General features: G+C 51.0%; 1 protein-coding gene across 1 annotated transcript; it reads right to left on the reverse strand.

The window, feature by feature from the left end:
- Positions 1–1,464: 1,464 nt before the first annotated feature.
- ASF1B (anti-silencing function 1B histone chaperone) lies at positions 1,465–19,395 on the reverse strand. Its single transcript, XM_032169937.2, has 4 exons — positions 18,507–19,395; positions 8,351–8,466; positions 3,491–3,667; positions 1,465–2,617 (listed from the first exon to the last, which is right to left on the reverse strand). Exons 1-4 carry the CDS (start codon positions 18,613–18,615, stop codon positions 2,411–2,413), a joined length of 609 nt encoding a protein of 202 aa, XP_032025828.1. The 5' UTR covers positions 18,616–19,395; the 3' UTR covers positions 1,465–2,410.
- Between the last annotated feature and the right edge of the window lie 7,582 nt (positions 19,396–26,977).

The raw sequence follows: 26,977 nt of genomic DNA on the forward strand, positions 1-26,977 counted from the left end.
GGGGGGGGGGGGGGGGGGGGGGGGCGGAGGCACAGTCTGCGGGCCCGGGCCGGCGGGGCGGGGCGGCGGAGGCTGGCTGGCGGCCGCGCAGCGCTCCGAGGCTCAGGAGGCGGCCCCGGCGGGCGCCCGGCCGGCCCCGCGCGCGCCGCAGTCCCCCGCCCCCGCTCAGTGCGGCAGCGGCTGTCGGCCAGCCGGGGTTGGCGCCGCGGCCTGCCCGGCGCAGCCGCTGTCCACCTGCCAGCGGGGGAGGGGCGCGGCCGGCGCGCAGGTCAGAGGTCGCCCGGCCGCCGCCGGCGTCATTCATAAGGCCTGGCGCTAGGCAGCCGTGGCCAGGCCTGCTTGGGGGCCAGGCCGCGAGGCCTCCTGGGTTTTCCCAGCCGCAGTCAGGAGGATGCCGGGCCCGGCGCAAGGGGTGGCTGGGAAGGGGCGCTCAGTGTCCACCCCTTTGCTGGGCCCTAGCCCTGGGATCCTGCCAGTAGTAAGAGCTGGCACCCACTTAACGCTCCTTCGCACCACACTCCCATCGCGTAGGTGCTACCATCATCACTCCCATTGCACAGATGAGGAATCTGGGGTACAGCCAGGCAGATTCCCTGCTCCTATTCCCCGTCTGTATTTCCTGTTTGGGCAATGCAAAGGGAACCTGCCCCTTCCTTCAGGATCCTCTTTCAGTACACACTTAGCAGAGGACAGTCGGGGTTTCCCAACTGCGACACTACTGACAGTGAGGCTGGATCATTTTCTGCTAGGGGGTGTCTTGTGCACCACTGGGTGTTAAGCAACATCCCCCGCCTCTACCCACTGGATGCCAATAGCCCCTCCTCTGTCTTCCTGCTGGCTGTGGCAACCGCTGTCTCCTGACGTTGGTGAATGTGCTCTTGTGGGGCCGAACTGCTCCTGATTGAGAAGCACTTAAGAGACGGTCTGGGGAGGGGAAAAGCCAGGTCACCCCGACTCGGAAGGGCTAGCTGGGCTCAACTACAAGCCGATCTGCTGCTTCGACTTGAATAGCCTCCACCTTCTCCAGCTGCTGTCTGCCCCCATGTTCCCAGGTCAACCACGGTTCCAGGGAGGGAGAGTCAGAGCCTTTCTGTGAATTATGGGGAAATGGCTGACCACTCCGCCTCTGGATGGTTACATGGTAAGGTTTAGTAAAATTTAATAAAAGCATTGCTGTTTGTGTGTTGGGATCACAATGTTAATTTCTTCCTGTGGGTCAAGGGCAAAGTCTGAAAAATCACTCATTATAATCTGTCTGCAGGACAGCTGGTTTAAGTTCTGACAAAGAAAAACCCCTCCTGGAACCTCGGTCTGGAATACAACTGTAGAACCAATTAAGACTGGAGTAGGAAGCTGGGAAGAAGACATGGGACAGCCAACCCACTGGACAGGGCAAGAGGCCACTTCTGGGGAAGAGTGGACAAAGTTTCTTCAGTCCACCAGAGACAAAAGCACAAACAATAATTCTAAACGAAGTGCTTTTAATTTTCAGACCAACCAAACATTTTTAATATAAAAACATTTTAATAATATACAAACAGCAATCACAACAGCATCCACATGGCAGCAAGGGGACCAGGGCACAGAGAGGGGGAGCGGGCTGGGGAGGGACAGTTTTCAGGGTCCCAGTTGCTTCCCTGGCTTGAAATCACCCTGGTCCTAGCAGAGGACAGGTTAAGGCTGCCAGAGGCAGAGGGTCCCTGACCCTGGCCTGGAGACAGACTGCACAGGCAGGCCCTCTGATACCATCTTCCAACCACGGCAGCCTCCAGGAAAAGCCAGATCCATTTAGGAGATAACAGGAAGGTGGCTGTGATTGACAGGAAAGGCAACATGGTTCCTCAGCATCCTGCTGATCACACCTCTGGGAGGGGCTGCTGGATTGAAGAAGACCTAAGATATCTTCCTGGGAGCAGGACAAAAATGGGATCTAAGTCTACCTACTAACCAAGATTCTTGCCTGTGACACCAGAAAGCTGGAGTGGATCTGCTCAGATGTACAGGAAGAGAAAGGAATGACAGAGCCTTTGGCTCAGCAGGACCGGAGCCTTGACAGGCACTGACCAAGAAAGCCTCTAGGCGGGCCAGGGAGGTCTGTGGGAAAGCTTTGGGTCAATGGTACTCAAGGGTGCACAGTGGCACAGTGGCCTTAGGTAGAATTTATGAAGACGAAAAGAACACAAGTCAGAATTTAGAGCTGAAGTACTTTGCTTCTTATAGGCCTGTAGAGGAAAAGTGAGATCATCCTTCTGGCCAGGACTAGGGGAGACCCGAAACCTGTTCTTTCCAAGGGGCTGAGTTAGACCTGGATGCAGCTGATGGCCCCCAAAGTCCTCTAGATGGGCCCTGCAGGACTCGCTGGGAGGCCTGGTTGCCCCTCCCGGTGTGCTGGGACACTCGGTTCCTGCAGTTAGATGCAGTCCATGGAGTTCTCAGGGAGGAGGCCAGGGATGCAGCCAGGGAGGCCCAGGCCCTTGATAGGAGTGCAGTTGAGTGGGAGGCCACAGCCCAGGGAGGGGTCCTGGGTCTCTGTGGCCTCCAGCCTGTCCGTGTTGTTGTCCCAGTTGATATGGAAGCGGGTCACCCGGGGGTTCGAGGCCAAGATGTTCCGCTGGAGCTGGGGCAGGAAGAGGAACATCAACCCTTGTTGGTACGCCCTCTCCTTGCTCCCATAGAGCCAGGACACCCCCAATCACCCGTCTCAAGCCCAGCAAGAGCAACCTACATATGGAACTCCAGAAAACACCTGTGGCCAGGACCTTTTTATGTATTTATTTATTTATTTATTTTTTTGAGAAGGAGTTTTGCTTTTGTTGCCCAGGCTGGAGTGCAATGATGTGATCTCGTCTCACTGCAACCTCTGCCGTCCGGGTTCAAGCGATTCTCTTGCCTCAGCCTCCTGTGTAGCTGGGACTACAGGTGCAAGGCACCATACCTGGCTCATTTTTGTATTTTTAGTAGAGACTGCATTTCACCATGTTGGCCACGCTGGTCTCAAACTCCTGACCTCAGGTGATCCGACAGCCTCGGCCTCCCAAAGTGCTGGGATTACGACGCGTGAGCCACTGCGCCTGGCCCAGAACCTCTCTCTTTTTTGTTTTTTAAGGGACAGTCTCACTCTGTTGGCCAGGCTGGAATGCAGTGGCACGATCTGAGCTCACTGCAGCCTCACTCCTGGGCTCAAGCAATCCTCCCACCTCAGCCTCCAGAGTAGAGCACACCACCCACATCTGGCTCATTTTTTTTTTTTTGCGGGGGTTAGGGACAGGGTCTCACTATGTTGCCCAGGCTGGCCTATCTAATCTTAATTCTCTAAGACATGCCTTTGAGAAACAAAGGCCTTTTTCTCCTGTTCTAACTCTGTACTGTAAGAACTGAACATTACTTGAAAACCTTAAGAAGTGACCTTGACTCCCAAATTGAATGGCTGAACTCCCCCCAAGTATAAAGAACGGCCTTGTGGGAAGCAGGAAGTGGAAACAGGCCCCACCTGGGAGAAATCTGGCTTCATGGGCGGGTTCTCACGCAGCTCGGGGTTGAGGTACTCGTTGTTGACGTAGTAGCCCACTCGGATGAACTCCTGTCCATGGTAGGTGCAGGTGATGAGGACCACAGTCACACCCACGGCATCAGTCTCTGGGATAAGGGATGGGTTGGGGGCGTCGGCCTAGGGGAGACACATCCTAGGCCTTAGCAGTGCCATAGCCATGCCTCGATGTCATTAGTACAAAGATTCCCAAGCAAAATGTATTTATTGAGCAAAAAGTATGCTCTCTGCCCTCAGTTTTCTTTTTTTTACTTCTGCCTCTTGGGTTCAAGCAATTCTGCCTCAGCGTCCCAGGCAGCTGGGACTACAAGTGCACACCATCACACCCGGCTAATTTTGTTTTGTTTTGTTTTCAGTGGAGTTTTGCTCTGTTGCCCAGGCTGAAGTGCAATGGTGCGATCTCGGCTCACTGCAACCTCTGCCTCACAGGTTCAAGTGATTCTCCTGCCTCAGCCTCCCGAGTAGCTGGGATTACAGGTGCCCACCACCATGCCCGGCTAATTTTTGTATTTTTAGTAGAGACGGGGTTTCGCCATGTTGGCCAGGCTGGTCTCGAACTCCTGACCTCAGGTGATCCACCCGTCTTGGACTCCTAAAGTGTTGGGATTACAGGCATAAGCCACCACGCCCAGCCTTTTTTTTTGCATTTTTAGTAGAGACGGGATTTCACCATGTTGGCCAGGCTGGTCTTAAACTCCTGACTTCAGGTGATCTGCCCACCTTGGCCTCCCAAAGTGTTGGGATTACAGGTGTGAGCCACCATGCCTGGACTTTTTTTTTTTTTTTTACACAGGGTCTGGTCTCCCTCTGTCACCCAGACTGGAGTGCAATGGCGCCATCATGGCTCACTGCATCCTTGAACTCCTGGGCTCAAGCAATCCTCCCGCTTCAGCCTCCCAAATCGCTGGGACCACGGTGTGTGCCAACATGTCTAGTCAATTATTTTTTGTAGAGACAGGGTTTCTCCATGTTGCCTAGGCTGGTCTCAAACTCCTGGACTCAAGCGATCCTCTGACCTCAGCCTCTCAAAGGGCTGGGATTACAGGTGTGAGTCACTGTGCCCAGCCAGGAGTTGTCAACTGATGGAAAGACGGAATCAATCCCACAAATGACTACAAAATGTTGACTGTGGCAGGGAGAGGGGTGTGGTACTCTGGAGGAGCGTGGTGAGCCAGGGAACAGTGGCATAAAGCTGAACAGGTGAGGCAGGTGGTATCAGGCCACCCAGGGGCCAGATAAGGGATTGGGAAAGGGCAAGAGGGTAAGCAGGAGGTTAAGTGCCACATCACTCTTGTGATCTGAAAAGAAGCCACTGGCAAAGTGTGGAGCTGTGACAGGAGGAGACTGTAGTGGAAGCAGAAGGCTTACACCAGTCATCCTGGAAAGGCAGTGGACTTGGCCTAGACTGGGCAGTAAAGGACAGATTCAGGGTGTACTGCTGCAAACAAGACCAGCCACGTAATTGGTGCAAAATAAAACCAATGCAAAATGTAAACACCGGGCCCCTCTGGAAAACCTATTAGGTTTCAGACGGTGACAGCAGAGTATCGCACCAAGTGTGGGGTCCTGTGCAGCTGCCTGGGTTGCACACCCAGGCCAGTCCTGATTGTCGAGTAGATAGGGCCTGTCAGTGGATTTAGTAGTGGTGGCTGAAGGGGTTAGATAGGATGTGGTAGCTTGGATTAGGGAGGTAACAGCAGTGATGGAGGTAAGGGAGTGTATCCGAGCAGAGGATCCTGAAAAATCACCTGGAGAACTTAGAATCTCCATTTGTTTTTTTTTCTTCTTTTTCTTTCTTTTTTTGAGACGGAGTCTTGCTGTCACCCAGGCTGGAGTGCAGTGGCGTGATCTCAGCTCACTGCAAGCTCTGCCTCCCGGGTTCACGACATTCTCCTGCCTCAGCCTCCCGAGTAGCTGAGACTACAGGTGCACGCCACCAGGCCTGGCTAATTTTTTGTATTTTTTAGTAGAGACGAGGCTTCACCATGTTAGCCAGGATGGTCTCAATCTCCTGACCTCGTGATCCGCCCACCTTGGCCTTCCAAAGTGCTGGGATTACAGGCGTGAGCCACTGTGCCAGCCTTTTTTTTTTTTTTTCTGTCGCCCAGGCTGGAGTGCAGTGGCGCAATCTCGGCTCACTGCAAGCTCCGCCTCCCGGGTTCACGCCATTCTCCTGCCTCAGCCTCTCCGAGTAGCTGGGACTACAGGCGCCCGCCACCACGCCCGGCTAATTTTTTGTATTTTTAGTAGAGACGGGGTTTCACCGTGGTCTCGATCTCCTGACCTCGTGATCCGCCCGCCTCGGCCTCCCAAAGTGCTGGGATTACAAGCGTGAGCCACCGCGCCCGGCCGCCTTCTTTTTTTAAAAAGATGGCGTTTCCCTCTGTCATCCGGACTGGAGTGCAGTGGTGCAATCACAGGTCACTGTAAACTCCTGGAACTCCTGGGCTCAAGCGAGCCTATTTTTTTTTTTTTTAGAGACAGGGTCTCACTCTGTTACCCAGGTTGGAGTGCAGTGGTGCAATCTCAGCTCACTGTAACTTCCACCCCCCGGATTCAAACAATTCTCATGCCTCAGCCTCCCAAGTAGCTGGGATAACAGATGTGCACCACCACATCCAGCTAATTTTTGTATTTTTTAGTAGAGACAGGGTTTCACCATGTTGGCCAGTCTAGTCTTTAACTCCTGACCCCAAGTGATCTGCCTGCCCCAGCCTCCCAAAGTGTTGAGATTACAGGTGTGAGCCATGGCACCTGGCCTCAAGAGAGTCTTCTGCTTCAGCCTCCCTAGTAGCCGGCACTACAGGCCTGCATCACTATGCCTGGTTAATTTTTTAATTTTTTGTAGAGACGGGTCTCGCTGTCACCCAGAATGCAGTGCAGAGGTGCAATCATAGCTCACTGTAGCCCCAAACTCTCAGGCTCAAGCAAGCCTCCTGCTTCAGCCTCCCAAGTAGCTGGAACGACAGGTGCAAGCCACCACACCCAGCTAAGTTTTTTATTTTTTGTAGAGATGGGGGTCTCGCTATGTGGCCCAGGCTAGTCTGGAACTCCTGGCCTTAAGCAATCCTCCCGCCTCTGCCTCCCAAAGTGCTGGAAGCCACCACACCCAGCCAGAATCTACATTTGAAAACCCAGGTAGGGTGCTGCATGAGAGCCATTTAGGAGTTACAGTCCATCCTCATTATTCATGGGTTCCATATGTGCAAGTTGACCTACCTGCTAAATTTATTTGTAACCCCAAGATGAATATCTGCGTGCTTTCACAGTCACTTGCAGACATGCACAGAGCAGGGAAAAACTGGAGTTACCTACCATGCCTGTTCCCACCTAGAGTTACCTACCACGCCTGTTCCCATCTGAGGTCAAACAAGACAACACTCTGTCTTCTGGTCTCAGCTCTCACTGTGAATGAGCGTCCTTTCCTCAGCCTACTTAGTGCTTTTTTCCATGTTTTGTGCTTTTTGTTGGTGAGTTTGCTGTCTATGATGGCACCCAACGGTAGTGCTGAAGTGCAGTGTAGGGTACAAGAAAGGCCTTATGGAAAATATGTGTATTAGAGAAGTTTCATTCAGGAGAATTATAGCGCTGTTGGCTGTAAATTCAACATAAATGAACCACTGTATCTATTAAATAAGGTGTCTTTCTTTTTTTTCTGAGACAGAGTATCGCTGTATCACCCAGGTTGGAGTGTACTGGTGCGATCTCAGCTCACTGCAATCTCCACCTCCCAGGTTCACGCGATTCTCTCGCCGCAGCCTCCTGAGTAGCTGGGATTACAGGCACGCACCACCACACCTGGCTGATTTTTGTATTTTTAGTAGAGACGGGGTTTCATCACGTTGGCCAGGCTGGTCTCGAACTCCTGACCTCAGGCGATCCATCCACCTTAGCCTCCCAAAGTACTGGGATTACAGGTGTGAGCCACCATAGCCGGCCTGGTGTCTTTTCAGCAGAAACACACATACAAGTTTACTTATTGACCGGTTGACGAAAACGTGACTTCCAAGAATCTAACCCTGTATTTCCCCTGGGGCAATGGTTCAGTATTCACTAATTCAGTGTTCGTGGCAACTTTATAGAACGTAACTCTTGTGAATAATGAGAATTGCCTGTAAATCAGTGGCAGCTTTGACACAGAGGTGGGGGAAGGGAGGGCCTGACGGCCTCTGAGAGGTCAGATAGTTCCTGACAGTAGAACTAGGATTTGAACCTGAACTTCTAAATTTTTTTTTAATTGATTGATTGAGATAGGGTCTTACTCTGTTGCCCAGGCTGGAGTGCAGTGGTGTGGTCTTGGCTCATTGTAGCTTCCATCTCCCAGGCTCAAATGATCCTCCCATTTCAGCCTCCCAAGTGTCTGAGACTGCAGGCGCACACCACCATGCTCTGCTGATTTTTAAATTTTTTGTAGAGATGCGGTCTCACTATATTGCCCAGGCTGGTCTCAAACTCCTGGCCTCAAGCAATCCTCCCACCTCGGCCTCCCAAAGTGCTGGAATTACAGGTATGAGCAACTGTGCCCGGCCTCTATTTTTTTAATACTTGTTTTTTTCTTTTTTTAGAGACAGGGTCTCACTGTGTTGCCTAGGCTGGAGTGCAGTGGCTCACTGCAGCCTCAGACTCCTGGGCTTAAGCAATCCTCTCACCTCAGCCCCTGGAGTAGCTGGGTCTATAGGCGTGAGCCCCTGTGCCCAGCTGAACTTGAACTTTTGATTCCTGAAGCACTCTGGGATTTCAGGTAAAAGATGTTTCTAGGAGTCAAGGGCTAAGGGCTAAGGCCTAAGGCCTCATCTTTCTTACCTGAAAGACAAACATGTGTCTCCCTGCTGGCACAGGGCCCACCAGCACCGAGTCTAGGATCTGATCAAATTCCTCACTCTCAGCCGAGCCAACATAAATGATCTTCCACTCCAGGTCTGCAAAGACATAGGAGGGTTAACGAATTGAAATAGCTCAACAGAAAGAAGGCAGGGAAAGGCTCTTGTATTTTTTTTTTTTTTTTTTTTGAGATGGAGTCTTGTTCTGTCACACAGGCTAGAGTACAGTGATGTGATCTTGGCTCACTGCAACCGCCGCCTCCCAGGTTCCAGTGATTCTCGTACCTCAGCCTCCCGAGTGGCTGGGATTATAGGTGCTCTCTGCCACGCCTAGCTGATTCTTTTTGTCGCCCAGGTTGAGTGAAAGTGGATTGCGTCATACAATCTCTGCCTCCAGTTTCAACAATTCTCCTGCCACCTCTGATACTGGTATTTTGAGACGGAATCTCGCTCTTTCACCCAGGCTGGAGTGCAGTGGCGCGATCTCGGCTCACTGCAGGCTCCGCCCCCCGGGGTTCACGCCATTCTCCTGCCTCAGCCTCCTGCGTAGCTGGGACTACAGGCGCCCACCACCACGCCCGGCTAATTTTTTGTATTTTTAGTAGAGACGGGGTTTCACCGTGTTAGCCAGGATGGTCTCGATCTTCTGACCTCGTGATCCGCCCGCCTCGGCCTCCCAAAGTGCTGGGATTACAGGCGTGAGCCACCGCGCCCGGCCTAATTTTTTTATTTTTAGTAGAGACAGGGTTTCACCATGTTGATCAGACTGGTTTATAACTCCTGACCTCAGGTGATCCACCCGCCTCGGCCTCCCAAAGGGCTGGGATGACAGGTGTGAGCCACTGTACCTGGCCTCTTTTTGTATTTTTAGTAGAGATGGGGTTTCACCATGTTGGCCAAGCTGGTATCCAACTCCTGACTTCAAGTGATCTGCCCGCCTCAGCCTTCCAAACTGGTGGGATTACAGGTGTGAGCCACTGCGCCTGGCCACATCTTGTATTTTATTTTTATTTACTTATTTTTTGAGACAGTCTCCCTCTGTTGCCTAGGCTGGTATGCAGTGGTATGTTCATGGCTTACTGTAGCCTCAACCTCCTGGGCTCAAGCGATCCTCCTGCCTCGGACTCCCACCATGTTGGGATCACAGGTGTGGGCTGCTGTGCCCAGCCTTGTGGTAATTTTAGACAGATCCTTAATATGTTAAAAGACTATTATTCCATCTGTCAAACACTTAGTGCCAGGTACTGCAGTCTTTAATGCTGAGGTGGGCAAGAAGCTCTACCTCCATTAGGGAATTCTGTTTTGTAAGCCTAGCTATGACAGGTGACCTTGACTGTACCTCCAGGGAAACCTGGGCCTCTCAACGCCTGAGCGTGAACTGTATGGCAGAGGCTGAATTAAGAGCCACGTGACACAGACATGCTGAGAAGGGAACGGCAGGGAGTTGGGTCATTTCAGGGCCCTGCCCACTGGGTGCTGGGATAGGAAGCAGCATCCTCTTTCACACACAGGGACCGGTGCCACTCAACGAAGTGGATCCCTCGACAACTGGGGCAGGGCGGCAGATTCCAATCCGGCAGGAGAGCCAGCCTGCAGGAGGGGGAAGGTGAGGCTGCTCAGGGAGCCAGCCACCATGGTCTTCCAGATCTGGCACCAAGTCATGCCTACTTAGAGACATTTGGGCAACTCAGTCAACAAATGCGGCATCCCGGGGTGATCCTCCAAACACTTTTTTTTTTTTTTGATAGAGTTTCACTCTTGTTGTCCAGGCTAGAGTGCAATGGTGAGATCTCGGCTCACTGCAACCTCTGCCTCCCGGGTTCAAGTGATTCTCCTGCCTCAGCCTCCTGAGTAGCTGGGATTACAGGCGCCCGCCACCATAGCTGGCTAATTTTTTGTATTTTTAGTAGAGATCGGGTTTCACCACGTTAGCCAGGTTGGTCTCGAACTCCTGACCTCAGGTCATCCCTCCGCCTTGGCCTCCCGAAGTGCTGGGATTACAGGTGTGAGCCACCGCGCCCGGCCTCAAACCCTAACTCTTGCACCCCATCCAGCAGGAGGGCCCCAATCCCCTGAATATGCTCCATTGAGATGAAAGGAAACTGCTTATGGAGCCTCTGGCTGTCAATCACAGGAAATTCCGGTCAACATGGCCTCTTGCAGGAGGTCCAAGTGTATCAGGGGCAAGGTCATGCTGGTACAGGGAGGCTTGGCAAGAGGCTTGAAACTTATTTTCGGCTCTTTAGAAATTACACAACCCTTCAGCTCTAGCAGCTGGGGGAAGTTTCACAAGCTGTGATTTTCACAGGAAGCAAACTCTCTCAGAAGCCGCCCTGTTCCTTGGTCCAGTGTCCCACAAAAGCATCCAACTTTGGAAGCACACTGCTGCTGGGTCATGACTACAGAGGCTTGTCACCTGAGCCCCACGCCCTTCTTTGATGCACTGGCTACCCGTCCCTTTGTGGTTTCACTCAGGAACCCTATAGCAGGTCTGTAGGATATGGGTGACCATTGAACTCACAGGTGTTTGGTCAAACTAGCCTCTTATTATTTGCAGGGAGGAAGTTGACTTTTTTTTCTTCCTAGACCCCTAGAGACGGGGTCTCGGTCTATCACCCAGGCTGCAGTGCAGTGGCGTAATCATAGCTCACTACAGCCACAAATTCCTGCGCTCAAGTGATTCTCCTGCCTTAGCCTCCCAAGTAGCTGGGACCACAGGCTTGTGCCACACGCCCAGGGAATTTTTAAATTGTTTTTAGAGATGAAGTCTTGCTTGGTTGCCCAGCCTGGTCTCAAGCAATCCTCCCACCTTGGCCTCCCAAAGTGCTGTAATTTGTCTAAGCCATCATGCCCAGCCTGTTGATTTATTTTTGTTACAAGTAGTGACACAACTGGAATCAAGTTTTGGGGGAAGACAGAAAAGCCAGCCAGCCCTGCTCTCCCCTTTCTAAAGCAGTTGTATCATTTTGGTATACTTCCTTCAGCCCTTTCCTCTCATAGCCGGTAGAATCCTGTACGGGTGCATTTAATTAACGTCCTGGGAAGGTAGACAAAAAAGACTAAAGGGTACCCACGAGCACCTGATGTTGTCCAGCTGAGGTCAATACTAATTGGCAAAACCTAAACAAAGAGCATGTGGAAACTCACCGAAAGAAATGGGCCCTTGCAACATAGGGAGACTCGACTCTATTAAAAATCAACAAAATTAATTGGGTGTGGTGGGGCGTGCCGGTGGTCCCAGCTATGTGGGAGGCTGAGGTTGGAGGATCACTTGAGCCTAGGAGTTCAAGGCTGCAGTGAGCCATGATCGAGCCACTGCACTCCAGCCTGGACGTCAGAGACCCTATCTCAAAGGAAAAAAAAGAAAAAGAAAAAATGTACTGTGTTGACTGTCAGGCACATGGGCTGAAATGGCTCTTTTAACCAGGGTTGGAAAGAAACTGGAGAATTAACTGAGGGCTGTAGAGAAATACTGACTCAAGAGTTACAGCAGCTAGTTGGGCACGGCGGCTCATGCCTGTAATCCTAGCACTTTGGGAGGCCGAGGCAGGCAGATTGACTGAGCTCAGGAGTTTGAGACCAACCTGGGCAACATGGTGAAACCCCATCTCTACTAAAAATATAAAAATTTAGCTGGGCATGATGGTGTGCACCTGTAATTCCAGCTACTCAGGAGGCTGAGTCATAAGAACTGCTTGAACCTGGGAGGAGGCAGAGGTTGCAGTGAGCCGAGATCATGCCACTGCACTCCAGCCTAGGCAACAGAGCCAGCATCTGTCAAAAAAAAAAAAAAAAAAAAAAAAGAAGGAAAGAAAGGAAGAAAAAAAGTTATAGGTATAGGGCCAGGCGAGGTGGATCATTGGATCATGCCTGTAATCCTAGCACTTTGGGAGGCTGAGGCGAGTGGATTGCTTGAGCTCATAAGTTTGAGATCAGCCTGGGCAACACGGCGATACAAAAAATACAAAAAATTAGCCAGGCGTGGTGGCATGCCCCTGTAGTCTCAGCTACTCAGGAGGCTGAGGCAGGAGAATTGCTTGAACCTGGGAGGCGGAGGTTGCAGTGAGCTGAGATCATGCCTCTGCACTCCAGCCTGAGCGACACAGTGAGACTCCATCTCTACTAAAAATAAAAAAAATTAGCTGGGCGTGGTGGTGTGCACCTGTAATTCTAATTTATTTATTTATTTTTTGACACGGAGTCTCGCTCTGTCGCCCAGGCTAGAGTGCAGTGGCACAATCTCGGCTCACTGCAAGCTCTGCCTCCCGGGTTCATGCCATTCTCGTGCCTCTGCCTCCCAATCAGCTGGGACTACAGGCGCCGGCCACCATGCCCGGCTAATTTTTTTGTATTTTTAGTAGAGACGGGGTTTCACTGTGTTAGCCAGGATGGTCTTGATATCCTGACCTTGTGATCTGCCCGCCTTGGCCTCCCAAAGTGCTGGGATTACAGGCGTGAGCCACTACGCCCAGTCGAGAATCATCTTAAATTTGCTGAAGTGCCCAGGCATGGTGATGTGCACCTGTGGTTCCAGCTACTTAGGAAGCTGAGGTGGGAGGATTGCTTAAGCCCAGGAGTTCAAGTCCAGCCTGGGCAACATGGTGATACCCTATCTCTTTAAAAAAAAAAATCTGGCTGCAGTGTTGTAAGTAGAGACATATGTGTATGATTTCATCTGTAAATATAATCTTTCTTTAGAATTATACATGGGACACAAATCACCAATACAGCAGGAACTCATAGCTATGAGTACACGACACAGCTGTACATATGACGTGGGTACCTAACCTTCTGAGCAATGTCAAGGCAACTCGACTGTGCTCCAGGTTATCTCTCTGCGCTAACTTCACAAGCTAGTCCCTGTGCAAGACATACCTCCACTATATATATATATGTATACGATAAGATTAAAGACGTACACAATTATTGTAGCTGAACTAGCTAAAAAGTCTGCTTCCTGCTTTTTTGTTGTTGTTGTTTTTTTTGGGACAGTCTTGCTCTGTCGCCCAGGCTGGAATGCAATGGCGCAATCTGGGCTCACTGCAATTTCCACCTCCCGGGTTCAAGCGCTTCTCCTGCTGCAGCCTCCCAAGTAGCTGGGACTACAGGCACCTGCCACCAAGCCCAGCTAACTTTTGTATTTTTAGGAGAGACAGGGTTTTACCACATTGGCCAGGCTGGTCTCAAAACTCCTGACCTCAGATGATCCACCTGCCTTGGTCTCCCAAAATGCTGGGATTACAGGGGCAAGCCACTGTGCCTGGCCATTTTGTTTTGCTTTGTTTTTGAGACAGAGTCTCGCTCTGTCACCCAGGTTGGAGTGCAGTGGCACAATCTCAGCTCACTGCAACCTCTGCCTCCCGAGTTCGAGCGATTCTTCTGCCTCAGCTTCCTGAGTAGCTGGGATTATAGGCGCGTGCCACCATGCCTGGCTAATTTTTGTATTTTTAGTAGAGACGGGGTTTCACCATTGTCAGTTAGGCTGGTCTCGAACTCCTGACCTCGTGATCCATCCGCCTCGGCCTCCCAAAGTGCTGGGATTACAGGTGTGAGCCACCGCACCTGGCTTTTTCTTTTTTTTTTTTTGATATGGAGTCTTGCTTTATTGCCCAGGCTGGGATGCAGTGGCGCAATTCTCGGCTCGCTGCAAGCTCTGCCTCCTGGGTTCACGCCATTCTCCTGCCTCAGCCTCCCGAGTAGCTGGGACTACAGGCGCCCACCACCACATCCAGCTAATTTTTTGTATTTTTAGTAGAGACGGGGTTTCACCATGTTGGCCAGTCTGGTCTCGAACTTATGACCTCAAGTAATCTGCCTGCCTTGGTCTCCCAAAGTGCTGGGATTACAGGCGTGAGCCACCGTGCCCGGCCTCCTTTTTTTGTTTGTTTGTTTTTTGCCTTTGTTCATAATCAAAGATGAGCTCTGCTGCCATAACAACTTCGTTAGTTCTGGGTCAGAACATCTGGCTTCTATGACTTATTCAACCAGTGTCTGTTGAATTTCTCAGCTAAACGTGGAAGAATCTATTTCCAGATATGGAAGATAAAAGTGCAAAGGGGGCTTGGGGCCCCTGAGAAATAGGGGTCACCCAACTGGGGCTTAGGGGTTAGGGTGTTTTTTTTTTTTTTTTGAGATGGGGTCTTGCTCTCTCACCCAGGTTGGAGTGCAGTGGTGCAATCATGGCTCACTGCAGCCTTGACCTCCTGGCCTCACGCAATCCTCCCACTTCAGCCTCCTGAGTAGCTGGGACCACATGTGCCACCAAGCCCTGTTAATTTTTTGATGTTTCTGTAGAGACAAGGTTTTGCTGTGTTACCCAGGCTGGCCCAAAACGCCTGGGCTCAAGAGATCCTCCTTCCTTAGCCTCCCAAAGTGCTGGAATTACAGGTATATGCTACCTCACACATCTGGGTTAGGGGTTTCGTCAGATTTTCAGTTGACACTGCTGAGAGTGAGGCAGATTCTCTTTTTCAGGGAGAGGAGTCCAGAAAGAGGCAGAAAGCAAGCTGGCAGATCAGTCACAGAGAGCCCTAGGACTGGAAGAGCCAGGATTTCTCACTTGAGTTACTCGAAGGAAAAGCTTTATCATCCAGGTGCAATTAACAATAGCATTCCCTGGCCAGGCACTTAGGATTCAAAGTGTAATCCCAGCACTTTGGGAGGCTGAAGTGGGCAGATCACTTGCAGTCAGATTTGAGACCAGCCTGGCCAACATGGTGAAACCTCGTCTCTACTAAAGACACAAAAATTAGCCGGGCATGGTGGCTCAAGCTTGTAATCCCAGCTACTTGGGATACTGAGGCCAGAGAATCGCTTTAACTCGAGAGGTGGAGATTGCAGTGAGCTGAGATCGCACCACTGCACTGTAGCCTGGGTGACATAGTGAGACTCCATTTCTAATAATAATAATAATCATAGGCCGGGCGCAATGGCTCATGCCTGTAATCCCAGGCCGAGGCAGGCGGATCACGAGGTCAAGAAATCGAGACCAACCTGGGTAACACAGTGAAACCCCATCTCTACTAAAAATCCAAAAAGTTAGCCGGGCGTGGTTTCGGGCGCCTGTAGTCCCAGCTACTTGGGAGGCTGAGGCAGGAGAATGGCGTGAACCCAGGAGGCGGAGATTGCAATGAGCTGTGATGGCGCCACTGCACTCCAGCCTGGGTGACACAGCGCGACTTCATTTCAAAAATAAATAAATAATTAAAAATAATAATAATAATAATAATAATAATAATAATAATAGCACTTCTCCTCACTGCGTTTTGAGTGTCCTGATTAGGCAATAAATTCTGTGGTCATTCCTATCTATGCTCCACCCCTGAAATAGGGAATCCTTCCTTTCTTTCCCTGGATTGGAGCAAAGATAAAGAATTTAGATTCAAAACTTCAGTGCCAATACTTCTACAAACTGGCTGTGTGACTCTGGTGAAGTCACTCCATTTCTATTAAAAAATGACCAGCAGAGGCTGGACGCAGTGGCTCACGCCTGTAATCCCAGCACTTTGGGAGGCTGAGGAGGGCAGATCACCTGAGGTCAAGAGTTCAAGACCAGCCTGGCCAACATGGTGAAACCCCATCTCTACTAAAAATACAAAAATTAGCCGGGCGTCGTAGCAGGCGCCTGTAATCCCAGCTACTCGGGAGGCTGAGGCAGGAGAATCGCTTGAATCTGGGAGGCGGAGGTTGCAGTGAGCCAAGATCACGCCATTGCACTCCAGCCTGGGGGACAAGAGCGAGACTTCGTCTCCAAAAAAACAAAAAAAGGACCAGCAGGTTGAATTTAGCCCTTCCGGCTCTAATTCTATAAATAAGTTAGTAAAGTCACAGGGCAGGGGCTTCCTAGGAGTAGAAGTACCAGATAATGACCACGCAACCATTTTTAAATGCAAGGAACACCAACAGGCTGATTGAAACCTGATCTCCTGCCGTCTGGGAGCTGGGAATCCCTCAACCTATTACTTCCTTCCATCTCCTCCTGGCTTTTAAATTAAATCTTATTCCACAGCGTCATTCTACACTTTATTTATTTATTTACCCGCTGCCCTGTTCCAGAAAGGATTTAACTCGGCATATTCTATAGTTAGCCACAAGTAGACTCCTTAATTTAAAAAGGAGCGAGAGAGACTGGGGAGAGACAGACCCACTGGCCTACCCAAAGCACATCCACATCTCACTCTATCAGCCCCAAGCTAGTCCAGGCGACCAGCTTTGAGGGCAAAACACCTACCTGCCCCCGAGAGGCACTAGTTAGCATATCCTGGCTTCACAGGCCCCCAGATCACCACCTCCTCGGCTGCTGCCTTTTCTCTTTTAACCACCAAGCAGAAAAACGGCCTAATGGAGTACTTCTTCCTGAAAGCAGGACTTGCCTTTTAGCGGTGCCAAGGCTCCCTGGGTGACCTTAGATTTTGGATATGTACAGGCCTTGACATGAAAGGTCTTTGCGCTTTGTGGCTCCTGTCTTCTCATCTATGAGATGAGAGCCATGTCCACCTTTAAGTCACACAGATTAATAAGTACATCTGCAGAAGCACCTTGGAAAAGATATACAGGAGGCTGTGACCTCCGAGCTCCAGCAGACTGTTTGAAGCTGGAGCCCGTCACAGCTCAGCCCAACCCACCCATCCCCCAGACTAGGTCAGACCATCAAAAGCAATGGGAGCTTGGCACTGATTATCCAGCTATATTAAAAAAAAAAAAAAGAAGAAGAAGAAGACCGGGCGCAGTGGCTCACGCCTGTAATCCCAGCACTTTGGGAGGCCAAGGCGGGTGGATCACTTGAGGGGAGGCCAAGGTGGGTGGATCACTTGAGGTGAGGAGTTCGAGACCAGCCTGGCTAACGTGGTGAAACCCTGCCTCCACCAAAAATACTAAAATTAGCCGGGCGTGGTGACAGGCGCCTGTAGTCCCAGCTACTCGGGAGGCTGAGGCAGAAGAAACGCTTGCACTCGGGAGGTGGAGGTTGCAGTGAGCCGAGATCATGCCATTGCACTCCAGCCTGGGCAACAGAGCGAGACTCTATCTCAAAAAAAAAAAAGAAGAAAGAAAAAGAGACAGAAAAATTGCTGCAGTAACTCAGCTGGAAACGGGTGGGCAAACCTGGAGAACTAGCTAATGCCTGCCTGGCTATGCCACCCCTCGGATCTCAGTGTGTTTATCCAAGCCCACAGAAGAAGGTGGGGAAGGGGAGCTGGGGAGACTAAGTTCCCCTCAAAGACAGTAGCATCCTTTCCCAGGGAGAGCTCAAGCATAGTGGGGTTGGGCCCCAACGAAGGAGGGAAACCAGTTTCCAGGGTATGTGCATTGGGGCAGAAAAGCAGCAGCAACTGGTAGGCGTGGGGTTATTGAAATATTGGCAGGTTGGGGAGGGGACTGGTGGGACACAAATGGGAAGATGGGGGTGAGAGCGGTCCTGAAAAGGGGTTGAGGGGTTTTCACAGGGAAAAAAAGGTTACTGGAGGGGAGGGTCTTCATGGTGAGGAGAGAAAGGAGCTTGGGTGAGAGGTCTCCATAGGGAAAATAGGAGATGACTGGGATTTCCCCCCGGGGAAAATGGGAAGGGGCTGGATATTGGGGGTCTCCAGAGGGAAAATGGGAGGTGTGAGTATCTCACTACAGGAAAGAGGGAATAAGTGGGCAAAAGTGGATGGGTGGTTGAAGCGGGGGTCTTGCCACAGGGAAACCACGGTGGCTGAAGATCTCCGTGGGTTAAGAAATGGAGGCCGATAAGGTCTCCCCCATGAAAACGGGTACCTAGGAAGAGCTCCAGAGAAAAAAGATGGATGAAGTTCCCCACGCGGGAAGTGGGGCTTGGAGGGGATTAATCTCTATGGGGAGGTCGGGGCGGGCAGTGGGGGAAGAGGTCACGGGGAGGTCCGAGTTAGCTAGCGGGGGGTCTCCACCCGGGAGGTCAAGGCGGGCAGTGGGGGAGGAGGTCACGGGGAGGTCCGTGTTGGCTGGTGGCGGGGGTTCTCCACCGGGAGATCCGGTTGACTGGCGGGCTGGGGGAGATCGGGGTTGGCAAAAGGGGGACGAGGGATTTCATGGGGGAGATCAAGTTGGCCATGGGAGCGGTTCTCCGAGGGGAGGCCGGGGTCGGCCCGGGGGTGGGGGTCCCCGCACAGGCCCAGCCTCACCGTCCGCCAGGGCTTCACTGCACTCGAAGCTGATCTCGAACCGGAAGGGGCTGTGGAAAGGGCTCGGGTTCTCCAAGACCGCCACGTTCAGCACCGACACCTTGGCCATCGCTTCGCCGCGCCGCAGCAGGGGCAGGGGCTGTGGCTGTGGCGGAGGCCGCTCCTGGGTCCGGTGGGGTCAGTGGGGTAGGGCTGAGCAGGTCCACTCCCGCCTCTTCTCTCCGCTGACTGAAGTGCGTACCTAGTCCGCGCGCCGCCTTCAAATAGCCGGCCTCCGCCCTCTGGCCAATCACCGCCAACGCTCCCCGGCGGCGCGCGCACCCCCTCAGCCAATCCGGGAGCGCCGATCGGCGCGCGCCCAGACTCCCCGGACCAATCAGCGGAGCTCCCTCTCCGCAGCGTGTGAGGAGGGCGAAACTGTCTCCAGGCTTCTTAGCGTGTCCTCTGGGAACCAATCCCCAGCGTCTCCGACTTGGATGTCAACGGCGGGAATGGACGGAGTCACAGCGCCGGCCTCCTTCTGGCCAATCCTGAGGGTCCCCGCACCGGCGTGGCCCGCCCCTCGCCTCGCTTTTCCGGGAGATGTATCCCGCAGCGCGCAGCGCCGCCAACCGCCGAGCGGTGGCGCGCGGCGCTCGCTAAAGAAGGCGGGAAGGGCGGTGCTCGCACCCTAAGTGATTGGCAGGAGGGAGGGGGGGCGGAGATAAACGGGTTTTCTGAGAGCTGATTGGCTGGATTGGTAATGGTGGCGGGAGCAGAAGAAGGCTCAGCTGGGGATTCGCTGGAAAGAAGCGGAAGTCGAGCGCCGCCGCGGTGTTGGCTAGTGTGAAGAGAGAGGAGGAGCGTTTGCGGGCTCAGCGTCTGTCAACAGGTGAGCGTATCCTGGAGCTTTTCTTTTTTTTTTTTTTGAGACGGAGTCTTGCTCTGTCGCCCAGGCTGGAGTGCAGTGGCGCGATCTCGGCTCACTGCAACCTCCGCCTCCCGGGTTCACGCCATTCTCCTGCCTCAGCCTCTCCGAGTAGCTGGGACTACAGGCGCCCACCACCACGCCCGGCTAATTTTTTGTATTTTTGGTAGAGACGGGGTTTCACCGTGGTCTTGATCTCCTGACCTCGTGATCCGCCCGCCTCGGCCTCCCAAAGTGCTGGGATTACAAGCGTGAGCCACCGCGCCCGGCCTCCTGGAGCTTTTCTGAGTGGCGCCTGACCCTTGAGGTCCAGCGGCCCGGGTCCGTTGTGAACGTTGCGAACGTTCGGAGTGGCGGTCACGCGGCGCGCTCGGACCTCGGGAGTCCGGCCGGGTTCGTATCCCGCTTTCGCGGCCGAGGGGTTCGGATCCCGCTCTCGCCCCCGAGGGGTTTGGATCCCGCTCTCGCCCCCTCGAGGGCTCTTGGGAGGTTTCAAGCGGACGATACTGAAAATGGGAGTTCCAGTTCGGGGGCAGACCAGTGTTCAGAGTCCGGGCTCTGCTACCCAGCGCCCGAGGCAGCGCCTCCCCATTCAGCGGGGGCCGTGGCAATTCCCTGACATGATTCATGACCACATAATACATGCGGAAACTTCTCTCCACCGCATCCCGTCTGGGCCGTCGCCCCCGGCCTGGGAGACTCCAGGTCGCAGAGTCTCTGCCCTCACAGGCGATCAGCGCTGCCCAGTGGAAAAATAATGCCAGCCGCGCACCTAATTTTACATTTTTTGGAAGCCATTTTTTTATTTTTTTTTGAGATGGAATCTCTCTCTGTCACTCAGCCTGGAGTGCAATGGCGCGATCTCGGCTCACTGCAACCTCTACCTCCCGGGTTCAAGCGATTCTCCTGCCTCAGCCTCCTGAGTAGCTGGGATTACAGGTGCCCACCACCACAACCAGCTAATTTTTTTTCTATATTTTCAGTAGAGACGGGGTTTCACCATGTTGGCCAGGCTGGTCTCGAACTCCTGACCTCAAGTGATCCCCCCCCCCCCCGGCCTTCCAGAGTGCTGGGATTACAGGCGTGAGCCGCTGTGCCCGGCCATATCTTTTTTTTTTTTTTTTTAATTTTAGAGTCTGGTCATGGAGGATTTCTTGAGGCCAGGAGTTCAGGATCAGCCTGGGCAACATAACAAGACCTCATATCTACAAAAAATAAAATAAGCCAGGTGTGGTAGTGCATACCTGTAGTCTCTGCTACAACTGAAGCTGAGGCAGGAGGATCTCTTGAGCCCAGGATGCTCCAAGAACTGCACTCCAGCCTGAGTGTCAGAGTGAGACCCTGTCTCTAAAAATTAAAATTAAATTTTAAAAAAGAAAGTTCAGTTTAGCTGTCTTGATAGCCACAGTTGAGTGCTCCTGAGCCCCTGTGACAAGTGGCTCCTGTATTACTGGACAGCGAAGGTCGGAAACACATTTGACCAGGCCACTTCTCAGGATGAGAGCATTGTCTTTGAAACTCTATGCTTTGTCTCCTGTTAACCACCCAGCTCCAACTTCAAACCAGCCTAAGTAACCCTCTTTTTGTTAAAATTCTGACAAGCCACTCCCAGTGCAAAGCCTCTGCCCAGAACCTCTTCTCCTGGGCTCTTGGCATGGCTTATGCCTTCTTGTCATTCAAGTCTCTGTTCAAATGTCCTCTTCCCAGAGAGGCCTTTCTAAGGGTGCTCCGGACAGTGTTCAAACTCACAGGCTGTAAGCCTGAACAGCACTGATCCAAGGCACTAGTATTTCTTACTCAGTCACCTCTGTGGGCTCACTAGGACTCACTCACTGTGCTAGTATGTTTTCCTTTTCCTTTTCTTTTTAAACAATCTAGTTCCTGTGGGATTTTTTTTTTTTAAATAGAGCTCTTTTGCCCAGGCTGGAGTGCAAGTGGCATAATCGTGGCTCACTATAACCTGGAACTCTTGGGCTCAAGTGATCCTCCCACCTCAGCCTCCCGAGTAGCTGGGATCACCAGTGCGTGCCACCATGCCTAACTCGTTTTATAGATTTTATTTATTTATTTATTTATTTTTGAGAGGGAGTCTTGCTCTGTCACTCAGGCTGGAGTGCAGTGGCGTGATCTTGGCTCACTGCAACCCCCTGCTTCCAGCTTCAAGTGATTCTCCCACCTCAGCCTCCGGAGTAGCTGGGACTACAGGCACACGCTACCTTACCTGGCTAATTTTTGTATTTTTAGTAAAGACGGGGTTTCACCATGTTGGCCAGGCTGGTCTCAAACTCCTGACCTCAGGTGATCTACTCGCCTCGGCCTCCCAAAGTGCTGGGATTACAGGCATGAGCCACCATGCCCTGCCTCTTTTACTTTTTAAATTTTTTGTAGAGACGGGGTCTTGCCGTTGCCCAGGCTGGTCTTGAAACTCCTGGCCTCAAGCAGTCCACCTATCTTGTCCTTAAGTGCTGGGATTACAGTGCGTAGCCCATTTTTGGTATCTGCATTTCACATTAAGTTAAGAAGAATTCTTTTTAGCTGTTAAAAAATTGAAAGCTTTGTTTTTATTCTTTTGAAATTATTTGGCTTCAAGGAAACTCACATTTATGATTCGCTTGATTTCTTGGCAATCATTGCATACTTGGGGATATTTGTGATTTGAGAAAATCTAATTTCCAAATGTAATTCGATTGCTTATGAATACTAAATTTAATGATTAATGCAGTTGTCATGATGTCACATTTCTAGATGCTTAATTAAACATTTATTCATTCCAACTTTGTAGTTTTCTCTTTGCATTGTGGAACTTTTTTCCCTTTATCCCTGTCCCTGACCTTTTCGTGGCCCCTGAGAAGCTCATGAGCCACCAGCATTATTTCCGTGGCGCTAATGAAGAATGTGGCCCTGTCTATGATGCATTCTCCTTACAGCTGGCTGAATGATCTTCACTTGTAAACCAGATCATGTCATTACTCTGCTTAAAACCTTCAAAGGCTTATCCTACTTAGAATGAAACCTAAGATCTTTCCTATGGCTTAGGCGGCCCTGCGTGGTGGCCTTAGCTGACCTCTCAGGACTCATCTACCATTCTTCCACCATTCTTCCTCTTGTCACCGTTCTCAAGCCCAGCTGGCTTTATTTCCCTTCTTTCAACACATCCAGCTTATTTCTGCCGCAGGGCTTTGCACTTGCCGTTCCCTCTGCCTGGAATGTGCTTCCTCCAGATAATTGCATGGCTGTCTCATTCTCTTCACTTGTGGTTCAGCTCAAATGTCCTCTGAAAGAAGACTTCCCAAAGTACCCTATTTAAAGTAGCGCTTTCTTGGCCGGGCGCAGTGGGTCACGCACTCTGGGAGGCCGAGGTGGGCAGATCACCAGGTCAGGAGATCGAGACCATCCTGGCCAACATGATTAAAACCTGTTTCTACTAAAATACAAAAAATTAGCCAGCCGTGGTGGTGCGTGCCTGTAGTCCTAGCTACTTGGGAGGCTGAGGCAGGAGAATTGCTTGAACCTGGGAGGTGGAGGTTGCAGTGAGCCGAGATTGCGCCACTGCACTCCAGCCTGGTGACAGAGGAAGATTCCGTCTCAAAAAAGAATAAATCTGTGTAAAGGGTGGGTTTAGTTTAGCATAGTACCTGGAATGTGAAAAGTACTCAATAAACATGAACCAGCCAGGTGCGGTGGCTCACGCCTGTAATCCCAGCATTTTGGGAGGCTGAGGCAGGTGGATTGCTTGACCTCAGGAGTTCGAGACCAGCCTGGGCAACATAGCAAAACCCTGTCTCTACAAAACATAAAAAAATTAGCTGGGTGTGGTGGCATGTGCCTGTGGTCCCAGCTACTCAGGAGGCTGAGGTGAGAGGATTGCTTGAGTCCTGGGGGCAGAGGTTGCAGTGAACCAAGATCTCACCACTGCACTCCAGCCTAGCTAGGCAACAGAGTGAGACCCTGTCTAAAAACAAACAAACAAAAGACTGAACTGTTAGTAGCATATAGTAATAAGCAGATACGTCTTCATTCTTGTGTAATACTTCAGGTGCACACATGCTCGAGAAAGTATAAGAAGTGCTATAGCAAAATACTGTTACCCAGCTTAAGAGCTAAAACATTAGAGATGCAACTGAAGGGCCTTATACCCCTGCATCAAACCCATTCCTCTTCCTTTTTCCTCAAATGTAACTGCAACCCTGAATTTGGTGTTTACAGTCTTCTGTGCATATAGGCATGTATCTTTAAACAATATATAGTATTGTTCGTCATGTTCTATACTTTTATATAAATGGTGTCTGTGCAATTTAGAGTTAACCTAGCAGGCCTGAGACTGCTATCCTTAGAAAGACCTATTTGCAAGATTGGCTCTTGGCTGATATCTAGGAACTTGGATTTTAGGAGGGTTCCTGCCGTTCCCCAAATGATGAGTGCCTAAACTGTTTCCACCAACAATGTGGTTCATGTTGTTTTTTGTTTTTTTTTTTTTTTTTTGAGACGGAGTCTCGCTCTGTCCCCCAGGCTGGAGTGCAGTGGCGCAGTCTCGGCTCACTGCAAGCTCCGCCTTCCGGGTTCACGCCATTCTCCTGCCTCAGCCTCTCCGAGTAGCTGGGACTACAGGCGCCCGTCACCACACCCGGCTAAGTTTTTGTATTTTTCAGTAGAGACGGGGTTTCACCGTGGTTTCGATCTCCTGACCTCGTGATCCGCCCGCCTCGGCCTCCCAAAGTGCTGGGATTACAAGCGTGAGCCACCGCGCCTGGCCAATGTGGTTCATGTTGAACACCTGCTTTCCTTCTGGAATCTGGCATTTTGGTACACGACCACCCCCATGTACAACTCTGGTCACTGAGTAATGAGCTTCTCTGGTAGACCGCATATCCCTCGTGCTGTCATACTTGGCGGTAGGAATTGATGGAGTCCTGTGTGACTCCACTAGGAGAGGACTCTTAGAAGCTTGTCCTGGTTTCCTCTGGACTTCAGCTTCTGCACCTTTTCCCTTTGCTGATTGTGCTTTGTGTCTCTTCACTATCATAAATCACAGCCATGCCTACACTTCCAAGCAAAATCCTGTGACTCCTCCCAGTGAGTCATTGAACCTCAGGGTGGTCTTGGGGACCTCTGATAGCAGGATCATACTGGGTGTATCCTGACAGAGCTGGCACTAAGGTGGCACTGGGTCCTGCCTTCTGAAACTTGCTTTTTTTTATCCAGTGTAATGCTTTTGAGATTTATCTATGTGGAAACGTGTATAGCTCTAATTCACTTAGTTTCATGGCTATACAGCTGTGCTGATAAGGTAGCCACTAGCCACATGTGACTATTTAGATTAAAATCAGACAAAACAAATAATCCACTTCCCCAGACACACTAGTCACATTTCACATGTTCAGCAGGAGCCTGTGGCTAGTGGCCCCCATGGTGTATAGAGAACATAGAGAGGAAACATTTCCATGAGAACAGAAAGTTTTGCTGGACAGCGTTTACTTATCAATTCACTTGGTTGAAATTTAGGGTGTTTTCAGTTTTCTACTATTACAAACAGTGCTGCAGTATGCGTTGGTATCTATGTCTCCTTGAACATATGTAGGAGTTACTCTGGGAGATAAACCTAGGAGTTGAAGTGCTGGATGGGGGATTGCAGAAGTATTCACCTTTTCAAGATACTGCTAATCTGCGCTTCAGAATGATGGTACTGGTTCTCACTGCCACCGTTAGTGTTCCTGTTGCTCAGTGTCCTTATCTTTTTATTTTTATTTTTATTTTTGAGACAGAGTTTCGCTCTTGTTGCCCAAGCTAGAGTTCAATGGCACGATCTCAGCTCACTGCCGCCTCCCGGGTTCAAGCGATTCTCTTGCCTCAGCTTTCTGAGTAGCTGGGATTACAGGTGTGCGCCAGCACGCCTGGCTAATTTTTGTATTTTTAGTGTAGATGGGGTTTCACCATGTTGGTCAGGCTGGTATCGAACTCCTGACCTTAGGTGATCCTCCCACCTCAGCCTCCCAAAGTGCTGGGATTACATGCATGAGCCACCGCACCCAGACGTCTTTTAATTTTTATAATGTTTTGATGTTCACAGTTTTTAAAAATTATTATTATTATTATTTGAGACAAAGTCTTGCTTTGTCACCCAGGCTGAAGTACAATGGTGTGAACTTGGCTCACTGCAACCTCCGCCTCCCGGGTTCATGCAGTTCTCCTGCCTCAGCCTCCCGAGTAGCTTTTTGGACTGGTCTCTCACGCCTGTAATCCCAGCACTTTGGGAGGCCGAGGCGGGCGGATCACCTGAGGTCAGGAGTTTGACACCAGCCTGACCAACATGGCTAAACCCTGTCTCTTCTAAAAATACAAAAATTTGCTGGGCTTGGCGGTGGGTGCCTGTAATTCCAGCTATTCGGGAGGCTAAGGCAGGAGGATCACTTGAACCTGGGAGGCTGAGGTTGCAGTGAGCTGAGATTGCGCCACTGCACTCCAGTCTGGGCAACAGAGTGAGACTCTGTCTCAAAAACAAAGAAACAAAACATATATTCTGAGAATTAAATGAGATAAAATGTAGGAAGGAGTTTTGAAATGATACATTTCAGCATAAATGTACTGTCCCTGGGCACATGCAGATGAATGGGTGCCACTAACAACTAACTACCTGAGGGTCAGAGGTTGTCAGGCACAGCAGGTTTATTTTTATTTCTGAGACAGAGTCTCACTCTGTCGCCAGGCTGGAGTGCAGTGGCGTGACCTCGGCTCACTGCAACCTCTGCCTCCCAGGTTCAAGTGACTCTCCTGCCTCAGCCTCCCGAGTACCTGGGACTACAGGCGCCCGCCACCACGACCGGCTAATTTTTTTTTCTTTTCTTTTTTTTTTTTTTTAGTAGAGTCGGGGTTTCGCCATGTTGGCCAAGCTGGTCTTGAATTCCTGACCTCAGGTGATCCGCCTGCCTTGGCCTCCAAAGTGTTGGGATTACAGGGGTGAGCCACCGCATCCAGTCAGGCACAGTGGGTTTAGGTTGTGTGTAGTGAAGGGGAGAGTAAACGACACAGAAGGACTGGTCATATTTGACTCTCACTGTATGCGGGATTCGATTTCAAATCAGAGTATGAGGTCAAATCACATATAGTTAAAATTATCTACTCTTTTTTTTTTTTTGAGATGGAGTGTTGCTCTGTCACCCAGGCTGGAGTGCAGTGGTGTGATCTTGGTTCACTGCAACCTCTGCCTTTTCGGGTTCAAGCAATTCTCCTGCCTCAGCCTCCTGAATAACTGGGATTACAGGCACCACCACGTTCAGCTAATTTTTGTAGTTTTAGTAGAGTTTCGCCATGTTGACCAGGCTGGTCTCAAACTCCTGGCCTCAAGCAATCTGCCCACCTCGGCCTCCCAAAGTGTTGGGAATACAGGCACCGTGCCTGGCTAAAATTATCTACTCTTAAAAGTCCCCATGCTTGCCCACAGTGCATCTCTCAGAAAGTCTAGTAGATTCATTTTATCCTCCAGTGAGAACAGATTACCTCTTCTTCAGCTGGGCACCAGAGGAAATACTGATCTTAGGTTTTTGGAGCCATGCTGAATTAAAACCGT

This window comes from Hylobates moloch, unplaced genomic scaffold (genome assembly GCF_009828535.3).
Source record: "Hylobates moloch isolate HMO894 unplaced genomic scaffold, HMol_V3 SCAFFOLD_12, whole genome shotgun sequence".
Lineage (NCBI taxonomy): Eukaryota > Metazoa > Chordata > Mammalia > Primates > Hylobatidae > Hylobates > Hylobates moloch.

What these genes read in the sequence shown, in the direction of transcription:
- ASF1B (XM_032169937.2), bottom strand. Translation starts at nt 18,615, where the DNA reads ATGGCCAAGGTGTCGGTGCTGAACGTGGCGGTCTTGGAGAACCCGAGC. An exon ending in CAGTGAAGCCCTGGCGGACG is followed by an intron (nt 8,467 to 18,506) that starts GTGAGGCTGGGC and finishes ATGTCTTTGCAG; the next exon opens with ACCTGGAGTGGAAGATCATT. An exon ending in TGAAGCCAGATTTCTCCCAG is followed by an intron (nt 2,618 to 3,490) that starts GTGGGGCCTGTT and finishes TTCCTGCCCCAG; the next exon opens with CTCCAGCGGAACATCTTGGC.